At 45.6% G+C, this 15,528-nt stretch overlaps 1 protein-coding gene across 2 annotated transcripts in view; it reads right to left on the bottom strand.

Moving 5' to 3' along the window:
• LOC138510562 (cytospin-A-like) overlaps positions 1-15,528 on the bottom strand; it is a 1,126,527-nt gene that overhangs the window by 618,814 nt on the left and 492,185 nt on the right. For both annotated transcript variants that reach the window (XM_069626319.1, XM_069626320.1), the window contains exon 7: positions 3,115-3,176. In XM_069626319.1, the coding sequence (XP_069482420.1) occupies positions 3,115-3,176 (62 nt within the window). The remainder of the gene's footprint in view (positions 1-3,114; positions 3,177-15,528) is intronic.

The raw sequence follows: 15,528 nt of genomic DNA, 5'->3' as shown, positions 1-15,528 counted from the left end.
CTTAGAAAGTAGACAAATCACATAACCTAAGATGACAACTTTAAAAACAAAATGTTATAGAAGCTCATTACTCAAATGGGAATGATCCTAGCTGCATTGTCTCGATCATCAAGGGAAGTATATAGGTGCCAACATACTATTTTATGTGATCCTAAAAGATTACATCTGGGTTTCTCTTTTGTATTTTAATGCTTTAAATTGGCCAGAACACAGGCTTGTGAAATTGTTATTTATAAACATACACAAAAACCAAAGAAGCAAACCGTTTTTTGTGCCAGATGAGCAGACCTTAAAATATGCTTGCCACAGGCCTGCAATATCTGATACGCTCTCTTCTGTCTAGGACCCTTCTGCTGAAATGACCTACAGAAAAAGTCAGATCAGGTAATGAATGGGCTAAACAATACCCCCAGCATGCGAGAAGGCAACCTTTTCAAGGAAGACAGTACAGTAATGTCAGTGAAATAAGTTGATTTGTCCAGGATCACTGTATACTCTGCTGGGGAAGCCAGGATATAAGCATGAACGCTTTGGTTCCACAGTCTTGAATTTGCATACCTAATCACTTCTCTGACTAACACTTTATAGTCTTCATTTGAGGTTGCTGCCTAGGTTTTCAGAGCCTGCATCTGCAGAAACCAATTTCTAGACCTTCACCATACTGATGCCATATTTTTTTTTTTATAGCAACCACAGTTACAGGTACACTGCTGAAAAGAGCACCGGTTGCACTACAAAACAAAGTACACATACCTGCAGATTTATCAACTTCAAACATAGGAAAGGCTGGGTTGGCCTTGCTGCAATTCAGTATTATAATCTTGCATATGAACACACATTTCTGCAATTAGTGCTGAACACACTGAGCTATCTTCTGAACCAACACGGCACTCACATTTATCAGTATCCATTTCAACTTTGGCTATTGCACATGATCAATATTATTCCCAAAGAAAGGTGAGATTGCTACAGGAGTTGTAGTGAACACACAAACTATGTGTGGGACAGTGAACAGAGAAAACATTACAAGATGAATCAGAGCAGAAAGTATTTGTTACAGCAGGCAATAGGTTCAGAGCCTCAGCAACACGCCATACAATATCCCTTGTGCCCTCCCATTAAGATGTCACTACTGCATGTATGCACCATCCTAAAGCACCAGTACAGTCAAGAAGACATTGCAGGATGGACAGTAATTGGGGCCAAATGAGGAGCCAGTTTCATGGATGCTTGGAGGGTGACTGCAGGAGACAAACAGGCAAGAAAGTAGGGAGCTAACACATCTGAGAAGAGAAAATAGGCAACATGCAGAGGCGTTGCTGGGGGAGTGTGAGGGGGCTATAGCCCCGGGTCTTTTGGTTGTAGCCCCGGATAGAAGCTCAGGGACTACAACCATAAGGCTAGCTAGCCCCGAGTCCCGCCAGTTCCGTCATTAGCTTAGCCCCTGATCTTTTCAAGACCTAGCAAAACCCCTGGCAACATGTCCTCTAACATCAGTCACAAAATATCGAGCAATAACCAGGCAACACCACTTAGGTACAGGGAGACCAATGTGAGGTAGTCACACTGCCATCCAGGGTGGATCTATGGGAAACCTATGGCAGGCCTGACTGAAGATGTCATGAAGAGGCATCCGAGTGCTCTCAATGTATATGTTTTCCGACCTGAACAAGGACAACATGTGCTTTAGGTTACATCTAGTTTCATTTCATTGAGAACTCGTTTCTGCAAGCACATTTTGTCCATGTAAACACACATCACATCAGTATCTTTTGCTTGAGTTTATTTGCCTTAGGGTTTTTCTGCATTTCTAGTTGAAAAATAAAAGAGGAAAGCATAAAATAAACAATGTTTTCTTGGATCAATGAATAAAGTTAAGGATATCGAGCCCAGCTGAGAGGATATGTACACAGTTACTGTTGCATGAAGGATCTTAGCCAGGCAGGGGTCGCTAGAGAGTGCCTCGATATTTACTGGAATTTCTGCATCTGTGTTATTGTTTTTAACATTGGAACTATGACTGCATGTTATGGGGTCTGTGCAATGTGTCCCTTATTGAATTGCACACTGATAATGATGTTGCTCTGAGGTGTGATAACTGAATGGCACGGTTTGATTATGTTTGTGTGTGGACTGAGGTAGAATGGGGTCGATTGGTGTAGAGTAGTGTGAGCTGGAGTGGTGTAAGCAGTGTGGTGTTTAGTGGAGTTGTGTAGGGTGTCGTGGTGTGGAGTGTACAATGGGGTGGTCTAGAGTAGTGTGGTGTGGGGTGGGCTGGCACGATGTAGAGTGATGTGCACTAGTGTGAATTGGGGGGGTGGGATGAGCTGGATTGGGGTTGTGTGGTTTGGGGTGGTGTAGTGTAGTTATGGAGAAGTGTGAAATGAGGAGGTGTGGTGTGGGTTGGAGCAGTGTGGAGTGGTGTGCGATGAGGTTCTGTGGAGTGGGTGGAATCGTATAGAGTCGGGTGGTGAAAAGAGGTGTGGAGAGGGGTGGAGGATGGGATGGTGTGGAGTTGGTGGTTTGGTGGGTTTGGACTGGCACAGAGTGGTACGAGTGGAGAGGTATGGGATAGTCCAGAGTGGTGTAAGGAGGTCTGGGGGGGATGTGGAGTAGGGTAGTGCGGACTGGTGTGGGATTGTCTGGAGTAGTGTAGGGAAGGGTGATGCAGTGGTGGTGGGTGAGGTGGAGTGCTGTGATGTGAGGTGGGATGGGTGGTGTGGAGTGGGGTGGTGTGAATTGGTGTGGGATTGTCTGGTGAGGGGTGAAGTGGTGAAGTGGAGTTGTGCTAGGTAGAGTGGTGTTGGGGTGGGGATGAGTGTTGTGGAGTGGGGTGGGTCAAAGGGGTGATGAGTGGTGTGGTGAAGAGTGGGCTGATGTAGCTCGGTTTGGAGTGCAGTGGTATGGTGGGAAGTGGTCTGGCAAGGCATATTGCTGTGCCACCAAAATGTGCCAGAACCAACGATAGAGACTGTTCGTCAACCGAGGAGCTGTCATCAAACGCCACAACATGTTGCGATGGAAACGAACAGTAAGAATGGTCCTTATCTCTAAACTACATTAAGAAAATGATTGCACAGCAAGTGTCCTGCATTTGAGTTCATGATATCTCACCGTAGTGGCCGGGGTGCACGTCGAATGTAGCATCCATGAGTGCAGAGTGATCGCTTGGACTCCTGTTATCAAAAGAAAGAGCAGAACAGAGTTTCAGCCAGTGGAACCCATGCAGGTTTAGCATAAGTAGCAAGAGGCATCTATACGAGCAGTTATATTATGGAAGCTTTAGAAATAATTACCCAGGTAAAACCGCGATTCGGATGTCAACATGGCCTTTAGGAAAGCCATACACACCAGTCTGTTTGCTAGGTTGCAAGAAGGAAAATGACACTGGTGCTATCGTTCTGGAGCCTAAGGGGTCACAATGTTAAGTTGGGCCTTTGTCCAGGGGTCACATCGATCACTAGTTAGTCACTGCCAAAAACATGCATCCCATCCAAAACATGAATACCTTTAATCCAATGACAGTGGGGGATCAAAGTCCTGAAAGAATGTGCTATTTTTGAACGTACATTGAGCAAGCAATATCGATAAAACATGGCATTATTTAAATGCCAAACCATGGCAGTTCAAGCCAAGGAATTTCGGTTGCCACTTGTTAGGTTTCTAAATGCTGACCTGGTGAACGGATGTTTAGGAAGCCACCCTTGTTGGTGAAAACAGGGATTTACTTCTGGGAGCTTAAGCCACACCAATCAAGGCAACGCAGAGAGCGGTCAAGGCTTAGTCTCAGGAGAGGTGAGTGTGGTCAGGGGTCCACAAGGAGTACACACAGTGCAACACCAAGGATTACACTTAGACAGTTAGTTATCAAAAAAAGAGTATATTTATTCTAGGCCCAAGATAACACATGAAACATTAATATCTAGCAGGTAAAGTATCACACAACACTATCTACTATAAAAACATATTTACAGTCACATTAGTTAGTGCACATACATCAAGTCCTTCACCCATACCTGCAAAGGAAGACGGTAAGCAATTTAGTTAGCACCGACACTCTTCAGAAGTTACACTTTAGAAATCCAGCCCTAAGATGAATGGGGCCTTGTGCCCAATGTTCAACGTTTGCGTAAAAAAGCGCACAGGAATGTGTAAAGTTCGCAAAGTTCCAAGACTGGAAAATGTTAGGGGAAGTGTTCTGAAGAGGTGAGGAAGGATTACAAAGTCAGATAGGAATCTGTTATTGCTAACAAAAATGTTCTCAGCTTTTGGATGGCTTCAGACAGTAAGTACTGCCCAACCCAAATAATGACAGAACTTAGCCCAAAGGTAGAAAACCCTTTGGATGAAATAGGGCATTGGTAAGTATCCTCACTACTCACCACTGTTACTACTGCCTTGGTCCAGTCTTGGCAGGACCAGTGGTGGTCACTAGAAGTGCATTTTATAGCCTTCCTGTCCGGATGTATAAGAATTGACCTAATGACAAGTGATCGCGGGAGAATTGATCTAATTTAAAAGGTCAATTAGGACATATATGCGGGGGAACCCCCCACAATTCCCCACCCAATCCAAAACCCCCTACAACTCCCCAGCCAATCCCCTTATATTATTTATTTTTCCCCACCCACCCCACACATATATAAAAGAACTAAAATAAAGGTAAAGGTCAATTGTGAAAAGGTCAATTAGGACCACTATTATTAGGTCAATTAGGACAAACGGTAAATTTGAAAAGGGCAATTTGGGTAATACATTCCTGTCCCAGATGCTGCAGATGCAGAGACAGGTCCAGCTGGTCACAGGAGCTGCTGCACTCGATTCCAGAGAAAGAATGTGAAAGCCACCACTGCAGCAGGTCTCAGGACACTGGAATTGATGCAGGAAACTAGTCTTTATCGACTGTCACCATTGCAGAGCAACGCAAATGGATTCAGCTATTGTGGTTTGACACATCCCTCTCGTGACCCAAAGATGCTGGGAAGACGAAATTCGACAGAAGGGTGTGTTGTTGGATAAGCTGCCCCCCCCCATACAAACCAGCACTCCAATCAGGGATCACTGTGGGCCTCGTGCATGCACACCAGAAATTCTGGAGCCAGGTTGTGGATTAGGGTCAGACAGTCCCAACCCACATCCAGGGTCTTCCCACAAATGCCTTGCACTTGCCCCCAAATCCTTTGTGTTTCCTGGGCAAGTGCCTGACCACACAATGATTTTCCCAACCGAAACGAGCAGGAAGAAGGCAAAAACACAAGATGGCCAATGTACGTACAAAAACCTTGTGGTACAGTCATTGAGGGACTCTAGCCACAGCTGGCAGCCAAACGTGGTAAACGCAGCAGCGAGGCTAACCAGAAATATAGCAACACGTACAAAAAAGTAACAAATGGTAACACCAGTTTGTCCTTCAGCAAAGCTGAGGTAACCAAAATACCTTAAGTGGAATCTAGAGTCACACAAAACGGAACCCCATGGCACTGCAGTGGAAGACGCATTGTGCAATGATAAAAAGTTACCCAAACAGGCAACAAAGTGAACGACTAAAGGAAACATTGTGAGCGAAGGCCAGTGAGGTGAAGGCTTCACTGCACTGCACTGCAAACAGTCAGGACAGTGTGCAAAGCAAAAGCAAAGACACGTTTAGAATATCATTGTAATGCCATGCATTTTAAGGCAAATGTGGCTAGTGCCTTGCATGTGAGGAGTTAACTACCAGCGGTCAGCATTGCTGTTTGGAATTTTGGACGAGGACGTGTGGGGCTATACAGTACCTTATGGAAGATGTTACACGAGCCGTCGGGAGAGCTCGCCTCTCACATGTGGCTCGCCTGTCCATTGGAGCTTGAATCATGCGGCAGAGCCAACTCAGCCTTTCATCCTTTTAAGGTTGATAAATAGAATAGCATAACATTGGGTACTAACAACTGTTACAACTTTTCATCATTTTGAGGATGACACATCAATTACCATAAAATGGAATTGGAATCACACCTGCTTTTAGAGCAGTAGGAATGTGGGATGAATCTGGCATGAAGTCCTACATAATACCACCATTTATTATACCATTCATACATGTCATTAACTGGAATTGGTTTACACTTCTGAGTATTTGAGGCTGTATTTGGGATATCATGGCAACAAATACACATGGTAGTAACTAGACAAACTGAAGGAGATAAAAACACTTTGAACTACCTTGAATGTAGCAGCGCTCAGGGGCATGCCCATGTTCCTGTAGGGGCACAGCCTATTCAAGTAGAGGTCACTCAGGACCCAAACATACTAATGTCAATAAGCCTATGATTAGTAGTCAAAGACTCCTTAATAGGTTAAAAAAATGATTTTAGTTCTTTCAACATAATCTCAGTAGCCTATGGTTGATGGAACTTTGTAAGTGCAGAGGATATACATGAGTATTCAGAGATTTAAAATGATTTTCTATTTGGGGTAGTGGATTATTTTATAATTTCCGGATAACAATATGCACCTCCAATTAAAAATAAATAAAACGTATGATCTTGAAAAAAATTAAAAACATTCAACAGCTCCAGATTATTCGACTGCCACTTCATTCAAACATGATTGTCTGGAATTTCTTTTATCACCCCCAGAAGTCTTTGCAGGCTTAAGGCAGTGGTAGAGGGGTTACTGGCTTGTTCCAAGAACATTATGGACCTACCATTTCTCTTTGACTCGCCATTTATGTACCCTGTAACAACTTCTCAGTAATGTGGTACCCGCTATGTGGAAATGTAAGTGGTTTTTTATACATGACTATTGACATTTTGGCAGACTCAAGTTACATGTTTCTGGAAGAAAAGTGTGGTGTAAAGGTTAACAGCAGTAGTGGGAAAATCAAGTTGTGAATACTGAAGATCTGAGAACTGTAGATCAGAAAAAAACATTTCCGGTGTGTTTGCCGGCTACTAAGTTGTTCCTGGTCATGGCACTTGTTCTAACATCAGATGTCCCAAGTACTATTACAGGTTATGTCCCTGGTGGTGGCCACATTGCACACACATTAGGTGTAAAGGCAGAGTTGTGTTGAAGGATGTCCTACAGGATGGGGATTAAACTCATTGGAGGTGAATCTAAGAAAAAGAATGAAAGGAAGGAAGTTTCAAACAAGAACTCCCAGGGATCTGTCCAGGTCAGTATTTAGCAAGTCAGTCAAAGTCTCAGGTTTTTAAGAACATCGCAGCACACTGTCTTCATAGTGATATTGTTGGTGTGAAGTGACTTGGTATTGACCCTTGGTGAGGTTTTGATCTGTCCATTGGTCCTGGGTGAAAGGACAAGATGAAAGCCTCATGAAAGCTACAAGGGCAAACCCTTTGTGTGACCCCACTTACACTAGATGTCTCTCTGTGGAAAAGGTTGGTAGGCATTCTCCCCTCTACTGAGAATGTTTGGGTGGAATGTACACAACCTACCTAGGTTTTTAAGCATTAGCATGATTTCTGTATTTGGTCTGTTGGCCTTGCTACTTCCACCACGGTTTGGGATAGAGCTCCCATCAAGCTGCACTTCAACTGCTGCAGACATGGTTGGGTGTGGTCTTGCCAATCTGTTGGTCCACTTCAACTAGCCTCCCAATTCAGCCTATCCCTTTAACCTAACATCTCCCACACTTTGTCTGAACTGACTGAGTCATATCATCTTCTCCGTCCCGGGGCATGGTTTACTCTCTCACCTTGCCCAATACATGTCCTACTTTCCTGGTTATCCTCCTTTTCTTCCTCACACTACCTGTCCCTCTAGACTTGGGCGACTCAAGTGCTGACCTCTTTCTTTTTCTTGTTTTGCTCTCCTCTCTATAGCACTACTCGGCCTCAGATAGGCCATGCTATCACCCAACATATCAAGAGGCTTCTGTCCATATTTATACAGCTATTGGCAGAGTGATTTACAAAATGAGGGCTTTGATTTGCAGGTCCAGTTCCTCATCATCTTCGTGCATCCTAGATGGCCCTGGCTTAAAAGTTCCATCTCCTCCCCAGTTCAAAGGGTGGTGCGTGGGTGGATATCACAGTGTTCTTGCATCTCTTTGAATTTTTGTAAGTATCAACACAATTGCCAGCAATATCTTCAGCCTTCAAGAAGTGTATCCAAAATGTATCTGACCTTTGGTTTACATCTAATGCCTCAAGCACATAAATAAGTGCCTTGACTCCTTTTTAAGCCCCACATTCAACCAAGAAATGTTGCACTGTTTCCACTTTTTCTGAAAGTCTATATAACCAACATGATCTTTCTGAAGATGGGATTTTAGTCCAACCTCCACAGACTTCAAGTGTCGCTAACTGGTTTAACTTAGCTTCAAGAAAATTCTCTTTGTAGTTGGGAAAAGGATGAGATAGGATGCCTACTTTTGCACTTCATGGAAGATTTGTAGGATTCTAGGGTTCCACATGATGCTTAGTTAAGATCATAAATACATAATAGGGAAAACCTCCCATCTCATTTACCTCTCCATTAATCTGATCCGTCAAAGCAGCAGCACTCTGTACTTTGCATGATGAAGTCCCTTGCCTGATATCGGGGACAGGAAAAGTGGTGATTCAGAAGTTTGTAGGAGGGGGTGAGAGGGAGTACATCATTATAAGACCCACCCACAGGAAGGATGAAACACTATAAAAACACCCTCCCCAGTCAGACAGTATAGGGTGTATGAGCAGGAGACATCAGATGGTGAAAAAGGGGGCTCAGGGGGAGAGAGCAATTTTACATTTAGTAAAAGCAGGCAGGTTCCGGAAGGCTCGATAGGACCAAGCAGGACCAGAAAGTGGGATGAGGAATGAGTCAGATTCAGGGAGAGCCTTTTTGGAAACCTGCACTAAAGATATGATATGATATGATATGGTATTTGTATCGCGCCTATACACAAGTGTTTCAAGGCGCGACGAGGCAGGGAGGGAGGGAAACAAGGGGAAGACGGACAAACGATCCTACTAGGCCAGGTGTCATTCAGATCGTGCAAGTGCAGAGGTAAGGGGAAAAGGAGAAAGTGCAGGGGGAGGAGGTGGGGGGAAAAGTGCAGTACAAGGTAAGTGGCGTAATAAAATAATAAATGATAATAAATAAAAAGGGCCAGCTGGTGGCAAGTGCGAGGTAAGTGCAGAGCAAGTGCTGGGTAGGGGGCTGTAGGGATACAGTGACAGTCCCACAGTGCAGGGGGAGCCAGGGGGGCAGTGCAAGTGGAGAGTGGCTGGGCCCTGGACCGAGGTCGCTGAGAGTGGCCCAGATGCAGGTTAAGTGTAGAATTTAGTGGGGAGTTAAGCAGGTTTAGCAGGGGAGAGGGAGAGAGAAGGCAGAAGCGAAGAGGAAGGTTTTGAGGTGCTTCCGGAACCGGAGATGGTTCTCCTCAAGCCATTATGTTAGTGGCCCTCACCTCTTCAGTTCGAAACATGTTTGGAATGCTGGGAGGACATGATACATCGCCACCTAGGTCATCAACTCATCAAGTAGCAAGTTGGCATATACATTTTGAGACATCCAAAAAGGCACTAATGTGGTTGTACCATTCAAGAAGCAGATGATACACCATGCTCCTATCCAAATGAAGACTTGATTAAGTAATGAGGCGGCCACCGATGGAGACCACCATAGGAATGCTTTAAACAGAATGTCAGGGCCCACGGTCCCAGATAGGTTCTGTCAGTATAAGGAAGAGATGTCCAAAGGGTACACGGTGGAGATGACAAAAGTGCCTGCACTCAAAGGAAAAGTTCCAAATTGGATGGAAGTCTGGAGTAAAAGCCATCTCTTATCACTAGGGAAACAGCAGGCAACTGGTGAAATTGACAGAACGACTTTGCCAAGCAACATTCCTGCAGCTATATATCCTTTTACCCTGCCTGCACTACATGATCCATAAGGGTTTCTATAAGAACTTCCTGCTCCTCCTAGTAACTGTCGGTGGCCATTTTATAATGGAGTGTGCTGTATTACCTATGGTCTTTTCTGTAAGGAAAAAGGGCCTGCTGGGCTTGAAAGGCCGTTCTGTTAGGGTGTTTTGTGCAAGAAGGGGTCGAAAGCTACAAACCCCATGAGCCTTTGGGGCGGCAGTTGGCTGGAATGAGGCAGATGCAGCCAACTGCTATTTAAGAGCTCCTTCGGCCCGTGCTGCCTGTTGGTGATTGTTGGCGTGGCAGGCATGGGCCAGAGGGAGCAGGTGTGCAGGCGATACACGTGAGGAAGCTTCCCATGCAGGACCTGGGTCCCGCGGTAAATTCATGAAAATCAGACCCGAAGGTGAAACGCTGCAAGACTAAGCAGCTTCCTCCTTGGAGTGGAGCAAAGCACGGCAGGAGACCTTACAACGCGAGAGAATCACTGCCTGGGGAGGTGCCGGCGAGCCCCCCCAGGCCACAGTTAAGTGCTATCATGAATGTTTGCTGTGCTTAAGCAGGTTATCTCCCGTGAGGAGTGTGTTCGCAGACAGAATTGATTCAATCTGCCACGTTGAAGATGCAAGTTAGTGGTTTAGTTGCTCATGGCACACCACTACATGGGGAGGTGGTGGCACCATAATCTACTGGGTCATCTAGTCGGTCCAGTACCGTGGTGGTGCAACAACCGTTGGGGGTACCATTGGCAGCCCCTGAGAGGTTTGCAGGGGATCCAAGGAAGTTCTCTACGTTTCTGACACAATACAAGTTACATTTTCTATGCAAACCTACGGCATTCGAGTCCGCCCAAGCCCGAACAGCATTTGTCATTTCCTATTTGACTGGGGATGCCGCAGCATGGGCAATTCCGCTTGTACAAAAGGATGAGCCAATCCTGTATGACTGGGCAGGGTTTTCAGTGGAGTTTGCACGATTGTTTGACTAAAGAAATGTGTCTTCGGGGCAGGATAAGGAGCTACTAGCATTGAGACAAGGTTCTAAAGACTTAGTAATTTATGTGACACAATTTAATTGTTTGGTAGTGGAAACGGCGTGGCCGGAAACTAAGCAAGCTGTGTTATTTTACCAAGGATTAAAGGATGAACTTAAGCATGCACTAGCTCATGTAGAACCCCAGCTGGAGTCATGCAGTACCTTAATTGATTTAGCCCTGAGGTTGGACCATAGGCTGGGGGAGCGTAAAGGTGAGAAAAGGAGAACTGAAGGAATTTCACCTTATTTAAAATCCACCCAAGGAAATGTTAACTTCATTGACTATCTTACCAACTTTCACTCCTCGGAAACTGTCTCCTTCTCAAACAGAATCCTTTTCGCAGACTTCAACTTCACAAATAGCAGGACACCTTTGTGACTTCCTATTCTCTCTGAACAAATCCATTGACCTTAAACCCCCTCCCACACGTCAAAGGCCACACCCTCTATCTTGTCTTCACCACTTCCACACCCCTCTCATGCTCAAATTACCTCCCCCTCAACTGGACTGACCACACAGCAATCTCCCTTCTCATATCACAAGCAAATATGCCCCACAAAGGCCAGGATAAATGCCTGTGACAGAGGGTTGCTCCTTCTAGAACTTCCTGCGAGATGCAATAGAGGAATCAATCACAACATTCCCACCACAGGGAATCCATCAGCCCTTTTGGATACATTTAATCACTTTGCCAAAGAACTAGTTGACGTCCTTGTGCCTCTAAAGTCTAGTTGCACCCTGATACACACCCAAGCTCACCACAACAAACGCTCAATCAGATCCCTTGAAAAGTGGTTGTGCAAGGACTGTAGTCTAGAGGATTTCTCATCCCACAACTCCCTCCAAGACTAAATCAGCTTATTACACCTCCAACATTGAGGCCGCCTCTTACAGGAATGAAGGGGCTCATTATGAGTTTGGTAGTTTAGGAAAAAGGTGGCGGTAATTCTGTTTATCTCCATTTTTCCTACACTGTCAAACTACAAGTTTGCCAGTATTACCTCTGGCAGTATTACCAGATTGTAATACTGCCCCTTTTTGGAGGTAAAAACGGAAGACTTACCTCCAACTTCAACCCAGAGATAACTCCTCTACATTGCCTCCTAAAATCGGTGGTATTACCATCCAGTAATACCGCAAGTGGTAATACTGTCATAAATCCTCATGGGGACTTACTCCACCAAACCGCCACTTGTAATCTGGCAGTATTACCACCAAGTGGCGGTCATTAGTAATTCCATTTGCTGGTATTCCGGCAGATTTACTGCCGGAATTCCGGCAAACTTGGAATGAGCCCCAAAGTATTATTCAAAGTAGTCAAGCACTGCTCCAAGCCTACATCTGTCCCAAAGTGTGAACTTCACATTAGAAATGCGATGGAATCAACACCAACGTTAAGAAAATTGATATGATCAGGGGTCTCATCGATGCTTCAAAACTAGCCAGAGACATGCTATCCTCCCCTCAGGATCTCAAAGAAGGTTCATGGGTTTTGGAGAGTTTGCAGAAGCGATTTACTAAGGGCTGACCCACTCTCTCGCCCGTCTCCTTTGAGCTTTTCCCTCCAAGGTGGTCACTAGAGATCGGTAACCTGTACTATGTAACGGGGGTTTGGCTAGTTGTGATGGCTTAGATGCAAATGCCTTATCTAGCTGTCTGCTTCCAGGATTTCCTAGGTGGATCATATCCAGGGGTCCCATAAAACAATACTCTTTGCAATTGGAATAGATGCTTTTATTTTGCCCAGGTTCCACTTGTCCTTCCCTCTCACACTTTGAATTCCTTGCCCTGATTGTCTCTCTGTCTCCTTTTGCTACTTTCCTCTCTGCTCTTGCTCCCGCAGTCAGTCTCTCCCTTCTCTCTGCTTCTCTTGCTCTCTCTCTGTCTCGCTCTCTTGCTCTCATCTACTCCTTCTCTACCCTCTGTGTAATTTCTATTAGTCTCTCTAATCTCTGCTGCCATTGCTCTCTCCTACGCTCACCCTACACTACACCCTTCTTCAACTACTCTCCTCTACACTCCTTCCACTATTCTTCACTACACTGCCCTCCCGCTACACTACACTCAACCCACACCTTCTCCCAGTTAACCTCCTTTCACTCTCCCTGTTACCTTCCGCAACTACCCAAGTCACACCCGCTACACTCTCCCTTAATCTTCATCACTCACCTTACATGCTCTCTAACACCCAAGTGCCACTTTCTATCACCAACCAGTAGCTCACTTTGCACACGCATTCTCTGATTCTCCTCCATGCTCTACTGCACCATTTTTCTCACCCTAGTATCTTGCTTAGCCTTCATCTCCCTTGATATCACCCGAACAACCCTAACTGGCCGTTTCCTCTTTCACTTTTTCTGCATTCCCCTTCTCCCTTGATTGGTCCTCCGTGCTAGCTGGTTCCTCGGGCCAACTGTTGTTTTCTTTCTGCCCCGGGGCTGGGGTCCATGCTTCAGGGCACATACAATGGGCCTTAAGCTCCATCCCCTTTCTGTATGTGGGCCCACCCGCTTTTTACAGTGACGGCCCGCTATGAACAAAAGACACTTTTAGAGTTGGTCTGCATTGCATGGAGCTTCCGAATTCCTAGGTGACTCTGGCGGCTTTCCTCTGCCTTCCCGCTCATTGCCACCTCTCACCTCTGTGAGCTTTGCAGTCAGATATCTGCCACAAGGATCTCTGGGAGCGGCAGCCCTATGGGGAAAAAGAGAAAGAAACTGGGCAACATTGTGCACAACAGGTATGGGGTGATTGACAGTGGTACTTGACAGTTGCAGCAAGGCACAGGTGGTAGGGACAAGGACTTGGGCCCTCCTGACTCCCAAACCCTGCCTCTGGGGTAGGACTAGCTCTGGTAAACACCTTGGTAGGCCTTCTGCCCTTGGTTGATAGGGGTACCCATCCCATCATGACAGGGTCTGATACCTGACCCTGCCAAAGCCATTACTAGTCTGGATTTTGCCTCAAATGCAGAATTGAGACTGCAACCATCAAGCGGGTGACGATCGTCTAGGAATCACTGACACAGGGGATTTGTGCCTCCTAGTCACCTTTAGACCTCTGAGTTGCCTTTGTCACAGATGATCACATAACACTCCACTGCATCCTTGCTGACAGGATGGGCTTAACTGGAACCGTCCTAAAATGTTTTTTATCCTAACTAGCGAGCGGACACTAAGTCTTACATATGGATGGACTCAGTCAGATCCAACCAACATGTGGGATTCCCCATGGTCCAAACTCACCAATCGTCTTCAATATATACACAGAACCTTTGGGAATTCTCCTAAATGACCCCAACATACTCATCTATTAGTACACTGATGACACCTAGATGTAGCTTAAGGTCAGTCTCCCCAGCATATCGGTCATCTACACAAATGCCTCGCTACTATCCAAACATGGATGTCAAACGCTTACCTCAAATTTAAGGACACTAAGACTGAATTTGTTCTCATGTGTCCTCCCACCAAACAACAACCTGGGCGGCAGCAATGGCTGAACAACAGTGCCAGAAAGGATACACCCCTCAGCTGTCAAACTCAGCCAAATCCCTAAGCTTAATTGTTGACAGAAGCCTTTCCTTCCAAAAGCACATAATAAAAAAGGCGCAAACTGTATGGCCGCAGGTTTCCAAAATCTGCAAAATCAAACCTCTTATCCCCCTGCATGATTTCCATACTGTGATCCAAGCTCTCATCATCTCGTACATTGAAGGGGTAATAAGACCTTCTTACTCGTCTTTCAGCCACGCACCTTGTCCCCTCAAGGAAGTCCATGGCACCGCAGCTTGCCTCATTACAGGGGATCGGGGTTGAAAGCTTGTGATGGAAATGTTCGAGGGAAAAAAGACTGAAGATAATTTTTTCGAAATATCCTTCGGTCTTTTCTCCTCTGAACATTTCCGACTTGGCCTTCTGCCCCCACCCACACCCCCCTACTTACCTTGAAGCGGCACACTTCGCTGTGTGCCGCCGACTCGCTATGTCCCTGCAACACCTGTTCCCTTTCACTTCCATGATCGGGAACCGGCACTGCAGGGTCCTTTCCTTTTTTTAAATTTCATTTTTTTTTAAACATCATGACCGGCTGCGGGGACACCCTCCCGCAACCCCCACTCTCAATATAGTGAGCAAGGGTGCAGGGAGCACCCCCGCAGCCGAATTAGTATTTGGTCACACTTTTCGGGCGTTCAGAATTTTTGAACGGCCGAAATTCGTCCAAATCTCCCATTCAGTCTTTTTTTATGGCTTTTTGGGTGATTCCATTACAGGGGCCTGAAAACGTGACCGTATCTCTCCAACACTGTGCAATCTTTAATGGCTCCCTCTCTTTGCCAAAATTATAATCAAAACCACAGGCATCACCTGCAAAGCAGTCACAAATGGAACACCAACATACTTGGTGGCTAGACTCCACACCTCTTGATGCTCTTGTATCTCATGTAGCAAAACTATCAAAACGTTGGAGTAACTGGCGGCTCCCCCATCCATGCTATCGCATATGCCATGAGTATGGGTGGAAAAACACTAATATATATGGGCTGGGGAACAAACTAACACCTGTACAACCGCTGTGGAATAACAGAAACCTCCCAGAAGTAAACAAACTCCCCAGATGGCCCAACTGGGCGTAGCATGG

Source organism: Ambystoma mexicanum, chromosome 6p (assembly GCF_040938575.1).
Source record: "Ambystoma mexicanum isolate Mex_15411 chromosome 6p, UKY_AmexF1_1, whole genome shotgun sequence".
Lineage (NCBI taxonomy): Eukaryota > Metazoa > Chordata > Amphibia > Caudata > Ambystomatidae > Ambystoma > Ambystoma mexicanum.
Note: the sequence above shows the minus strand (reverse complement) of the source record. Positions and strands in the feature narration are given on the sequence as shown.